Source organism: Ostrea edulis, chromosome 6 (assembly GCF_947568905.1).
Source record: "Ostrea edulis chromosome 6, xbOstEdul1.1, whole genome shotgun sequence".
Lineage (NCBI taxonomy): Eukaryota > Metazoa > Mollusca > Bivalvia > Ostreida > Ostreidae > Ostrea > Ostrea edulis.
This window is the reverse complement of record NC_079169.1, coordinates 16,754,794-16,769,108: the sequence shown is the minus strand read 5'-3', so window position 1 is coordinate 16,769,108 and position 14,315 is coordinate 16,754,794. Positions and strand designations below refer to the sequence as shown.

The 14,315-nt window shown below is 36.1% G+C and overlaps 1 protein-coding gene across 1 annotated transcript; it reads left to right on the top strand.

The window, feature by feature from the left end:
* Positions 1-12,867, top strand: LOC125683854 (peroxisomal acyl-coenzyme A oxidase 1-like). The gene is made up of 14 exons (XM_048925343.2): positions 1-203; positions 4,937-5,099; positions 5,756-5,916; positions 6,173-6,280; positions 6,984-7,103; positions 7,193-7,308; positions 9,031-9,200; positions 9,761-9,923; positions 10,119-10,309; positions 10,494-10,646; positions 11,184-11,289; positions 11,402-11,548; positions 11,679-11,885; positions 12,031-12,867. The coding sequence occupies exons 1-14, from the start codon at positions 80-82 to the stop codon at positions 12,106-12,108; spliced, it is 2,007 nt and encodes a 668-aa protein (XP_048781300.2). The 5' UTR covers positions 1-79; the 3' UTR covers positions 12,109-12,867.
* Positions 12,868-14,315: the final 1,448 nt, after the last annotated feature.

Here is a 14,315-nt window from a genome sequence, read left to right as displayed (position 1 = left end):
ATATATAATCGAGAATGTTATCTGTGAAGGTTCTGATTTATAACCCGGCGGTGTGCTAAAAATCTTCTACCGTTTCAGTATGTCGGTTTGGACAGTAAACAGCGATCTCGCCCGGGAGAGGGCAGGGGCCACATTTGACTCTGAACAAGTGACCAGCCTTTTATACGGCGGGCCGGAAAATGTGCGCAAACGTCGATATTTACGTAAGTCAGGTTATTTAGTGTTTACAATATACAAGTTCTGTTTGTACTGGAGAAGAAATCTGTTTCGTCTCTGTTTCCGTACATGTCCTGCGATGTTAATGCATGTTATGTGTATGAAATTCCGTAGATCTACGACAATGCTCATCAGTTTATAACACGCATATTACCAAATAATTGGAAATGTCTTAATTATATACATGTAGTATTAAAGATATATCCCATCTTTATCAGAATTGTAGTCTATCTTCAATTCATTTACCGATTGCTATCATGTTTACATTAGCGGCCTGTGTTTTCATTGTGAGGGATACGACAGTCCTGCGGTATATGGTAGGGAAACTGTCATTGATAAAACAAAAGATATGTAAGTTTTCCAACGATGCATGTGATTGTCATATCCGCCATGATGACCAAAATAATTATACGTAAAAATAAAAAGCAATACACATTCTTCAATGTGAATCAACCGCTCGAATTTTAAAGATGACCCATTTATGGAGGGGAGGGGGGAGGGGTCGAACATGATCATGTACTGAATTGCTATTGTAGGGTTTTCTGCGGAGATGTGTAAGAACATTAAAATACCCACATTCTTCACGCACGACGTTTAAGGACGAACCATTTAAGGGGGTGGGGGTGGGGGGGGGGGGGGTGGCGAACGTGATCTTTAATCTAACTCACAAGGGAATGTATACCCCATGTGGCTTTTGTAGGATTTTCTGCGGAGATGTATATGAACATTTAAAAAAAAACATCTATGTGTTTTTCAAAACCTTTGATGTGTACTATTGCATCCAAAATGTTTAAAATACAACTTTTATAGTGCCTACATATATACATGTACCATCTTGTACTTAATCCACCGACGTGTTCTTCGTTTTCTTTTAACTATAGACCAACTGGACATGTCATTACTGGTGATGTTAATATAGTTGAAATGAGGACCTGAAATCAATTATTTTAAACGGTCTTAAATTCAGAAAACCTGGGTCTTTCAATTGGCGGCAGAACTTCATCTCTATTATGAATGCCATCGAAGGATATACCAGACGATGGGCTAAATATGAAAAAGAACTTGATACATTGTGAGAATGGGTAAAAAGTATAAGAGGAATATTAAAATCCCATGTCAGACACATCCAACCAAACAGTGCGTGTCATCTGTATTTCTGTTTATAGTAAACCAGAAGCGGTAAAATAATTAGATAGGTTACACGAGGAATATGTTTTGGTTCCAGCTGACAAACATTTAATATCCCAGTTAATGGGATGGATGAATATGAGTTACCGTACCTATACTGGATTCCTAAACTACATAAAACCCTTACAAAGATACATTACTGGATTTAGTAAGTGTTCTACCAAGCCTCAATTTTTGCTCCTCACGAAAACATTAACAGGTGCGAAGGAAAAACTTCAAAGTATTGTGCCACAATATATGCTGGAAGTGGTGTAAATCAAATGTGGATTCTAAAACATTCTAAAGAACTTCTAGTAACTTTGAAATCACAAACCTATTCTCAAGTCAACAACATCAAAACATGACTTTTCAACGCTTTACACGACCTTTCCTTCCTACAAGTAAAATACTATACCTTTTGACATCATAGAAGTTGCTTTTTGCGACAAAAAATGATATATCTATTGATCAGTCATTCTAAACAATACTTTGTTTAACACCACACCGATTCTACGCACAATAACTCTTAAGTTGATATTAAAAAGATGCTGAAGTCCATCATATAAAATATCTTCGTAGTCTTTGGTGATCAGGTCTTGCAACAGACTGTTGGAATTTCCATGGGCGCAAGTTGGGCTCCTTTGTAAGCTGACCTGTTTTATGTTGTGATGAGGCAGAATTTATGGAAAACCTTCTACATGAGAAAAACCTAATTTCTAGCTGTAGTCTTTAACTCGACATTTAGATATATCGAAGACACGTTATCTATTTACAATAACCATCTTCATTAAAATGTCTATTTGATATATCCCAGTGAACTCGAAATAAACTTCCACATCTGCTTCGTATTTAGACATTTTATTGAACATAGATCAGGATATAGGGCTCACGGCGGGTGTGACCGGTCGACAGGGGATGCTCACTCCTCCTAAGCACCTGATCCCACCTCTGGTGTGTCCAGTGGTCCGTGTTTGCCCAACTATTTTGTATTACTTATAGGAGTTATGAGATTGATCACTGTTCTTTATCTTCACCTTTCATGCTAACGGCAAACTAACGACTCAATTTTATGATTTCAGCTTCTCCATCGTCAACTTTTGAGATTTATGTAGCAATATTCCATTATCACCTGTATATGGTGTCAATGTCTTTCAACTAATTTGATACGCAATAGCTTGTTCTGTATATGATCAGGTTTTAAATTGAGGCAGGCTACTGACAAGCAAGATGATGTTACAAGGGTTTCAACAGTTTCGTTTAAAGTTAGCATTTCGCAAATTCTACGGTCATTAAAATGATCTAGTTTGCCAATACAACCTGTCAGCGGGTCATATGGCATCTTCTAGCGATTGTTAAGATGTTTTTGCACACTGGTTTTGACTACGAATTACTCCATTTACCCTATTAAGACATAGGGCTCACAGCGGGTGTGACCTGTCTACAGGGGACACTTATTCCTCCTAGGCACCTGAAACCACCTTTTGTATGTCCAGAAGTCCGTGTTTTCCCATCTCTTTATTTTGCATTCCTTACAAGATTGAGAACTGTTCGTTATCTTTCCCTTTCATCCAAGGCAAGAGCGGAACTCGAACATTCACATCGCGTATACTATAATATGAGGATTGCGAATCATAACACAATATACAGTCATTGGACACAAGTATTCGTCGCTGACGTCAAAATGTTGTAGCTGTTGAAAATTTGTGGCTGCTATTTTTGTGGCGTGCTATTTATAGAAAAATTGTCAGGATCTGGAATTTCGCATAAAAATACGTCACAACATTTCTATGACGTCAGTATTTACAATTAATGTCTGCTGTCATTAGAATTTCCTAAATAAAGCTCGGAAACATGCCCCGTCACAAATCAGAGGAAATTCCAGGTGCCGTAAGAAAGAAATAGAAGCTTATCAAACTCAGAAAAATAAAGCAGAACTTGGGAGGTTATTTGGTATACCTAGGACAACTATCATCAGTATTATTAAAATAATTGAATCTCATGGAAGAAAACCGACATCGATCTGGACGGAGGCCGAAGTTCACTGTGTGCGATGAAGTGCAACTTTCGAGGATAATGAAAAATAACAGACGAGGGACATTAAATGATATTACCAATGAAATTAACGATGCAAAGGAATTTACGTTTTGTTCCAAAACTGTTAGAAGAAAATCATTTCAAATGGGTTACAATAGACTGGTACAGAAAAAGAGGATGGTCGTCAGAGTGTGTAACATTAAAAAGCGAGTTTCTTCGTGTAAGGAAAAAAACTGGACAGTTGATAGTCAGTGGAAGAACTGGATATTTAGTGATGAATGTCAGGTAGAAATTTGTAGCAATAACCGCATGTACAGTGTATATCTGGCGAAAGTCCGACGAAGTTGACAACCCCCATCTTGTGTGAGCTCCATCGAAGAGCAAACTATCTTTTATGATATGGTGATGTATTTGCTACAAAGGTGTTGGGACATTGACCAGTGTTAACGGTAATATCAACTCTCAAAAATATATCGAAATATTAGACACAATTTATGGCAAGTTACTGTCAGACATTTTTTATATGGAAATTATGTTTTTTCAAGATGACAATGCCCCCGTCCATAGATTACCATTACTCAGTACCTATATGGAAGAAAATGATATAAACATTACAGCATGGCCAGCTCAGTCCACCGACATCAATATCATTGAAAATGTATGGTTACGACTTAAGAGACACTTGCAGTCCATCAAAAACTCCATCAATTCACGAGATCAACTGATCACAGAAGTTACAGGTCTTTGACAAAATCTACCGGTAAATTATATCCGTCAGTTGTATGCTACAATTCCAACACGGCTATAAGAAGTTATTAGAATGAAAGGGCATCTCACTAAATATTAGGTAAGACAAACAATATTAACATCAGGAGTAGTTTTTATAACTAACAATACCTAAATCGTGAGATGTTGATAGTTTTCATTGAGTAGTTATTGTAAACAAACCGCCGCCATTTTGACGTCAGCGACGAATACTTTGTCCAGTGACTGAACATGTAGATTACTTGCATTCCGAATTGATTATGATTTTTCCATGAGAAAATTTGAAATATAGAGCGTGTTGCAGGATAACAAAATCGTGACATCACAATGCCGAAATGCCAATCACGTTTACATCATAATGCCAATCCAACCCATCATGTTAAAGAAAGTGTCCATACCTGTTGCAACTTCTTGATTGAGGAGAATTTTAAGAAATAGATTACAAAAATCACATGTAAATTAATGTAAATATAATATTGAATGTGCTGATACATGTACAAGTAAAATGATTTTGCAGATAAATTGAATAATGCGTTTTTTAGGATTGGTATTAATTGTGAATTAAATAAGTGTCGATAATTTGAATTGAAAAAAACCCATGAAGTTGATTTCTAACAAATATACTTGGTATAAATTTAAAACAACATAGGCTGTTTATTCAAAATGCAGTTTATAGAAAACTATTTTGAATCAATGATAGCAAGAAAATGAATTTTAAAGTAGGAAAAAATATATCAATTTTCTATTGTAACAGAAAATGCGGCTATTCAGGACCCAGTGCTTCGAAGCGCCAAACCTTGGGCTTTCCAGGACAGGGCAGAACAATACGACACTGCTCTGTGGAAACATGTTTACATTATGAAAAAACTAGATGATATGGGCATCACAGACCCGCAAGAGAGAGCCTATTACCAACAGTAAGTCAAATGGAAACACGGTGTGATGAAAACATACTGTTTCACCAGAGAAGCCGAGTGATTCCAAAATAGAAGCTATGTTACAGGGTGCGATCGAGATTTTAGTGAGTGGGACTAGTATATGATATGATGCACTGGATAAAGAGACTGATTTCTAAATGAAATTTAAGTACATAAGGTAGAAATAGATATTGTACCTATACACATAAATTAGGGGTCAAATTAAACAATAGAACATATTATTCCCTGGTCTATTGACAGATCTGTTCGTTATCTTCACATTCCATCAGTTCATCAATTCGAAAGACATTCCGCGTTTTCCTTAATACATTTGCAGTTCGATAGACAGCTAATCTAAAAATTTAGAAGTTATTTTCTGGCGGACCAGTAGATCTCTTTCTATTTACTTCAGTAGTTATGACAGAAAAATATACGGAGAAGATAGTAAAAAAAAAAAAACAACAAAAAACTATACATTTCATGAAACAACAAAATTTATTACATTAAATAATGATTGTTTAAATTGACGATGTGAAACTTATTCTTACAATATATGTGGAACTGGAAAACTTTTTTCTTACAGTTAAATTTTTCTGTTAAGTACTCGGATGAACTCATTCATTTTTCAAAATTACATTGAATTAATCTGTTTTAAGGGCCGGTGCTCCACAAGAGTACAGTCCCTTTTCTCTACATACGGGTATGTTCATACCATCGATTGAAAAGCAGGGGACGCAGGACCAACAGGAGAAATGGTTGCCTCTGGCACGAAGTTTAAAACTGATTGGAACCTACGCTCAAACAGAAATGGGTCACGGTACAATATCATAATATTTGCATGATTACAATAGAATTATACTGATTGACAACTTTGAAGATTACTATGATTTATATACCATATTGTAGTAAAGTCGCAATGCAATGATGTGATAAGATGAAGTAATCCTTTTTATAGAATGAAGACAACAATCTATGGGTTTTTTTAATTTACGAACGAATTACGAAACGTGTTATTTTCATTGTACATGTATCATAATTTTGTTTCCAGATTAAGAAATAACAGTAAATTTTAGGTACCTTCATAAGAGGTTTAGAAACAACAGCGACATACGATCCAGCAACACGAGAATTTGTGTTGAATTCTCCAACTGTGACCTCTATGAAATATTGGCCTGGCGGATGTAAGAAAAACCCTTATTTTAAAGTTTTATCCATTATCCAATTTATCGCCATTTTTCACAAGTTGCATTACCAATAACTATTTAATGCCGATGTACTGCAAGTGTAACTTTATAACCATGTACCTGTACCGGTATGTAGTCGTTCCACATTTGCTACCCCATCCCAACTTTCTTAGTTGCTTTGCGAAACGTAAATTTCAAAGACGCATGGGTTATGGACTTACTCTGTACACCACCAAGAACTTAAATATATCCACTGACTTCATATATTATTTGTAACAACCCTCTAGTACGTTGAAAATGATCTGCTTACATTCATCGTTGCTGTCAACAATTCTACAATCGATATAAATAATCCATTTACCTGATCAAGATATAGGACTCATTGCGGGTGTGACCGGTCGACAGAGGATGCTTACTCCTCCTAGGCACCTGATCCCATCTCAGGTATATCCAGGGGTCCGTGTTTGTCCAATTCTCTATTTTGTATTGCTTATAGGAGTTATGAGATTGATCACTGTTCTTATCTTCACCTTTATAGGAGTAATGAGATTGATCACTGTTCGTTATCTTCACCTTTATAGGAGTTATGAGATTGATCACTGTTCGTTATCTTCACCTTTATAGGAGTTATGAGATTGATCACTGTTCGTTATATTCACCTTTAATATAGTTGTTAATGTGTTCTTTCATAACAATACAGTGGGGAAAACATCCAACTGCTGCCTGGTTATGGCTCAGCTGATTATCAAGGGGAAAAGGGAAGGCATCCATTTGTTTTTTGTTCAGCTGAGAGACATGGAAACACACAAACTTCTACCAGGTAACACAGCTTTGTCCTCAGAACAAATAAGATTTCAATAAGTTTTTAAAGATATTGCGTGTAGGAGCGATCTGTTTCATATATTTCAGGAGTAGAGTCGGGGGACATTGGACCAAAGTTTGGGTTTGGGACGAACGACAATGGATACCTAAAGTTAACTGATGTCAGAATTCCCAGAGAAAACATGCTGATGCGATATGCCAAGGTATAACATTGCAAACATGAATATAAATCTGAACATAGGATATTTAAAAAATAAATTAAATTTTTGAATATACATCAGTGTATGCAAAGGTGAAGATAACGAACAGTGATTAATCTCATAACAACCATAAAGAATACAAAATTAAGAGTTGGGAAAACACGGTCCCCTGGATATACCAGAGATGGGGTCGGGTTCCTAGGAGAAGTAAGTATCCCCTGTAGACCGGTCACATCCGCCGTGAGCCCTACATGTATATCTCGATCTAGTAAACGGAGTAATCGCTGTAATCAAAATCAGTGTGCAAAGAACGGCCTCAATTTTACCCAATGACTGTGTGTAATATTGGTAAATAAGATCGCTATAACGATCATAAAATTGGCTAAATACTGACTGTTAACATATCTCGATCAGGTAAAGAGAGTAATCTGCAATCAAAATCATTGTATAAAGAACGGCGCAACAATTGGTATGAAAAAGTCATTTGACCCAATGGCAGAATTTGGGAAATGCTGCCATTAAACGAGACTGTTGAAACCCTATTAACATCTGCTTGTTTGTCGGTAGTCAGCTTCAATTTGAAAACCAATCATACACAGCGCAAGCTCTAAGTATCGAATCAGTTCATACACATAAATACATTATGCGGATGCTAATAGGATATTGCTACATAAATAAAGGAAGTTGATGGTGGGGAGACTGAAGTCATCCCAGTTGTGATAAAGTAATTGTTATTTGTCGTTGACATAAATGTTTAATAAAATATCTAAATACAGAACAGCTGTGAAAGATGCTGTGGTGTCTTTCATTTCGAGTTCACTGGGATAAATCGAATCGACATTGTATATTGTTTAACGTCCGTCTCGAGAATTTTCATTCATATGGAAACGTCACCATTGCCAGTGAAGGGCTGCAAAATTTAGGCCTATGCTCAGCGCTTGCGGTCTTTGAGTAGGGAGGGGCCTTTATCGTGCAACATCTGCTGCGACACGAGGTTTCAGTATTGTTGTCTCATCCAAAGGACTGCCCCATTTAGTCGCCTCTAACGTCATGCAAGGGGTACTGAGGACCTATTATAACCTGGATCCCCACGGGATAATGGAAACATAAATGAAAATGATTTGTTATTAATAGATTATGTTATAGCACAATACGATTTGAGTTTCTCCTTCGCAGATGTTAATATTTTCGTGAGGAGCAAAGGTAGAAATTTGGTAGAACATTTACAGGATCCATCAATCTTTGTTTGTAAGGGTTTTAACGCCGGCACACATCCAGGCGTTGGTGTTTTCAAGGGACCTTCCAATTCCAAATGACAGACGTAATTGCATGGACGTTGAGGTCCACGCATAAAATTTACAAGCAAATTAAAACCGGGTGCTATGGGAGAAAAGTCAGCTTGTACACACACAAGTTTTCACCATAGTAGAATTGCAGAATTATTGGTATAGGAGCACGTTCATGGGGAAATGGCTTATCATTACAATTTGTAAAGATATCAAAGGCAAAAAAAAAAATGGAAATGTAAATACCGGTATATGAATTCAAATCTGCATTTTATGAATATAGAATACAGGCACGGCATTACTTAACATATACTGGTAATTAAAAGGGATATCAAAGATTTATTCTCAACATACTATTTTATGCAAGTAATGCCGTCCCATTTTGGAAATTATATCAAAATTTCAAAATGAATTATGATTTTTACTTCAATCTATGCAGGTTCTGGAAGACGGAACGTACATACAGCCAGCCAACCAAAAGATAGGTTATGGAACTATGGTTTTTGTACGAGCTAGTATTGTCACCAACAGTGCACGTGGTTTAGCACAAGCGTGTGTGATTGCAATTCGATATAGCGCCGTGCGTCGCCAAACTGAAGTATCTCCAGGGTATTTTATATATTTCATTTCTTGTCACTTTATGTTCGCCGGTCTTAAGGAGGTATGCTACACCAGAGAAATTTGATGTAGATGAAAAGTGGAGGATATGTACAACATTATTTTGAAGTTGAAAATTTTCAAATTTACTTTATTTTGTCAAAAAATACAGTTTTAGTAGAAGGCAATCTGAAAAAAAATTAAAACCCCTTCTGGACTCGAACCTGCGACCTACAGTTCATCAGTCGGTATTCTTTTTTTTTTTTTTTTTCAGTCGGTATTCTAACCTACTGAGCTACTCCCCTAGATATTTGATTGGAAAAGGAAAAGTCAAATATTGCTGATATTGATTTTTTCATCCATGTTTTTAAAGGAAGTCGGCCATTATGACGATGTAGAGTACTACCTTAACAACGCATATACGCTTGCGACAATATAATGAGAAATATTTGTTCATTTGTATTATGCTAATTAATGTTCTTCAAATGTTCTAACGAAGACCATGACTATTATGTTACATTGATATCGTAAAATGATATGCTATACATGGTGTACAATATATTTCGATACAGAGGAAGTGAAGCACAGATAATTGATTACCAAACACAACAGTACAAGTTATTTCCCCTGCTTGCTACCGCATATGCAATGTATTTTACTGGGAAGTACGCCGAGGATTACTATAATGAAATATCATCCGAAATTGAAGCTGGAAACCTGGACTCATTAAATCAGGTATTTAGCAATAATATTTGATAGCCTTATGATGTTGATTAAATATTCGTATTACAATGCCATCTACTTTCAGTGCACGAATATTTGAAAAATGTCGTAAAAATGTTTATTATAATATAAACTATATCATACAGAATAAATTACTTATCTATAGGTAAAGAATGACTCCATTTTAATCATGTTCTTCCTATATAGTTGCATGCCGTGTGTGCGGGTCTGAAGGCTTTCAGTACGTGGGACTGCACGGCGGGAATAGAGACCTGTCGTCTGTGTTGTGGAGGTCACGGGTACTCTCACGCCAGCGGCCTACCAAAGCTGTACGTCTTCTACACACCGGGTTGTACATACGAAGGAGAGAATAACGTAATGATGTTGCAAGTGGCGAGGTTCGTAAAAGCATCACAATAAAACCAGTTTGATTAGAAATGAAAGAATTTTACATTACTATATCTTTGCTAATCATTGGAACTTTGAAGTTCAATAAGTGGCGGATCCAGAAAATTTTAAAACGGAGTTGCGACCATTGTACTTTTTCTGCTCATAAAGGGGACTAGGATAATTATATTTCAGGTTCTTGATGAAAATCTACCCTGACATAAAGAAGGGAGCCATGCTTCACAAATTTGTTCAACATCTAGGAGTGGATCTCAGTCAGAAATCATGTATGACAGAGGAAGTCACCATTGATTGTCTTGTGAAAGCTTATGAGCATCGGGCAGCTAGGTATGAACGTGTCAGATCTTAAAGCAGCAGAGTATTCTAGTCATAGATGATAGAATAAAAGTATGATACAAATTGTCTTTATGTTTACGATCTTTACATAGATGATAGAATAAAACGAGGATACAAATTGTCTTTATGTTTACGATCTTTACATAGATGATAGAATAAAACGAGGATACAAATTGTCTTTATGTTTACGATCTTTACATAGATGATAGAATAAAACTAGGATACAAATTGTCTTTATGTTTACGATCTTTACATAGATGATAGAATAAAACTAGGATACAAATTGTCTTTATGTTTACGATCTTTACATATTTTCTTGATTATACACATGCGATATGACTAATGCACCTACCTCATCATCATGTAAAATCATGAACGGAATATAATGGCATTCTACGAGAACGACGATTTCTCCACGTGACCTTTGGTGTCAATAAGGGTCCGTGTCTGTCCTACTCCTGATACTGCATTCTTTATAAAAATTGATGGCGGTTCGTTATCTTCAATATTCATATTATCCATTCACAGATTAGTTAAAGAAGCTGCTTCTCAAATTGAAAATCTTCAAAGGTCGGGGAAATCCCGCCAGAGTGCGTGGAATGCGTCTACGGTTGTCCTAACATGGGCTGCAAAGGTTGTAAAAGTGTATACGGAAAAATCTCAATGATGTTGTTTTAGGAATGTATTTTTGCTTATGATAATTATGGTTCATGTGTCTAGTACTTATATTGGGGCTAATGTTTCAGGCTTATTGTCATACCTTTGTCGTCAGAACGTTTTGCGATACTGTGAGTAACGCTGATGTGGACAAACATACAAAAGATGTCCTAATTGTGCTCTGTAAGCTGTACGCAGTACATGGTATAGTTGAAAACTTGGGCGAATTTATTCAGGTATGCAATGTGCGCATGCATCAGGGTGTATCATTAATACCCATTGTATTTTTTTATTTATACATGATATTGCAGTCACTTTAATAAGAAAAAATCAGTGTGACGTACAAAGTAACGTATCATGTTGCAGGATGGATTCTTGAGTCCCCGACAAGTCTCCATTCTCCAAACCAAATTGGCAGAACTGTTGGCAGAGCTCAGACCCAATGTTGTAGCACTAGTGGATGCATTCGACTACCCGGACAGAGTTCTAGATAGCTGTCTAGGGCGATATGATGGACAAGTTTATAAGGCATTATACGAATACGCTAAGAGTTCACCGCTTAATGATAAAGAGGTGCATGGTATAATCGTTTTGAATTTTTTAAAAATCGACATAAGTACTGGGCTTTATTTATTTATCTACCATACAGAAAAAGAAAAGTGTTCTCTACAAATATCTAATAGAACTACCGTATTGATAATATTTGATTATATTTCAGGTTTTGGATACCTATGAAAAATATATCAAGCCAGCGCAAACTCTGCATATGGAACAAGATCTAAGAGCTCGATTGTGATGTTCACACATGTAATAAGGAAATTAACTCCTCTATGATGATACTGTTTTATTTAAGAGTTCAATTGTGATGTTCACACATGTAATTAGGAAATTGATTCCTCTATGGTGATACTGTTTTATTCAAGAGCTCGATTGTGATGTTCACACATGTAATTAGGAAATTATCTCCTCTATAATGATACTGTTTTATGTAAGAGGTTGATTGTGATGTTCACACATGTAATTGGGAAACTAACTCCACTATGGTGATACTGTTTTATTTGGGATCAATTGATACCATGAACAATTAGTGGAAGAGATACCTCATTGCGCTTCAGTTAGGTCATGTATTACTGTACTACGACAGGATATTAATAATTTTAACTCACAAATATACAAATATAGAATACGGAGCAGTGTATACAAATATAGAATACGGAACAGTGTATACAAATATAGAATACGGAGCAGTGTATACAAATATAGAATACGGAACAATGTATACAAATATAGAATACGGAGCAGTGTATACAAATATAGAATACGGAACAGTGTATACAAATATAAAATACGGAACAATGTATACAAATGTGCGTATTTTTTATGTAAACAATGATCTGCAAGAGATTTATTTTCGATAAATAAAAGTTCACACGGTAATCAGTGTTCTGAATTACAAAGTAATTTTTTTTTCATCTAGATACAAAGTCAATGGTATTTTCATAGATTATTTATGCATATGTAAAATCAATTGGAAAAATAAACGAATTTCAATTAGTTTTCATTTTAGACGGAAGTTTTGTATGAAAGTCAACTTCAAATCCCTGACAAAATAGACGATCTGATAAACTCTATTCTCCGTTTCATAAATGTATTTGATATCATCCTTATCTATTGTGATGACCCTCAGGACACCCATTCATAACAGACTCCAATGCTAGGACTTAGTGTTGCAATTTGCTGACTATTCCAAGCGAAGTAACAAAGACATGACTGACATATCTGATAACACACAGTTTATCTCGCATTACTGGAAAGTTTATGCAATGCGCACCTGAATCTTATCAGGCTAAGAAAAAATGGAAATGTAACATTTTAAAGCTATACATATGTACATGTATACACAATCAAGCGTCCTAACAGTTCTATCAAAGATAACGCAATGATTCAAGAACCGGTGACACATCTATCAATAACAGGGTATAATGTAAACCACGTGATTCAGAAACATCGAGATTGGAGTACCGTACGCATGTAAGTTAAAGCCATTACGTTAAATGCTGTATGACGTGTTTCATTTGAATTGTCAGACTGTTCTTTACACACTTATTTTGATTGCTGATAACTCCGTTTACCTCATCGAAATATTGGACTCACGGCCGATTTGACCGTCGACAGGGGATGCTTACGCCTCCTAAGTACCTGATCCCACCTCTGGTACATGTATACTGTATGTCCAGGGGTCCGTGTTTGCCTAACTGTTAATTCGTATTCCTTATAGGAATTATGAAATTGATCATTGTTCGTTATCTTCACCTTTTACATTTAAGTTATACAAACGCCGAATATTGAATTTACATAAATTGATCTAACGGAAGAAGATGCAAATAGATTATATAACGATACTATAGGGTTATTAAGGTCTTCCGTAACAACGGAAGACCTTCTACTGATTGTGCTGGTTAAGATTATTCTTATTGTCCATGAGGGTAAGGATTTTAGAAAAAAATTACCATCACACAAACAATCCTACATTAAGCACCCCTTTTCGTAGACAACGAGAAGATCACAGGATCAGGGCCTTAGGCACTGCATTTCCATATGAATGCAATGATAATGTATATGATGTGGGAAATTTGACTAGTCCACAAGGAAATAACGTTAATGTGATAGGACTCTTTCCCAATACCCAAAGACGAAAACGCAGTCACGGACATCGTTCATATAAAAGACCAAGTATAAATGATGTCACGTTTGATTCACTTTTGCCTCACGTCAACAGACAATTGGGTCCACATCATATTCGTACAAAACTTTACTCTATTCCATTGAGGGTTTTACATACGTTATTTGAAGAAGCTATGGCTAGTCTATACTTGGATTTTTCAACACCTGAATATAGACTGAACTCTATGATTATGGATGTTGCCTACCACAGGCTCTATAAACCAGCACGGACCATGGATGATATTCCTTCCAAATCATGCCGTCAGTTCCTTAAGCTCA

Excerpts from the sequence above, each read along its gene's own strand:
- LOC125683854 (XM_048925343.2), top strand. The coding sequence starts at position 80 with ATGTCGGTTTGGACAGTAAACAGCGATCTCGCCCGGGAGAGGGCAGGG. Across the intron at positions 204-4,936 it reads GCGCAAACGTCGATATTTAC|AAAATGCGGCTATTCAGGAC; the intron begins GTAAGTCAGGTT and ends CTATTGTAACAG. Across the intron at positions 5,917-6,172 it reads TCAAACAGAAATGGGTCACG|GTACCTTCATAAGAGGTTTA; the intron begins GTACAATATCAT and ends AGTAAATTTTAG.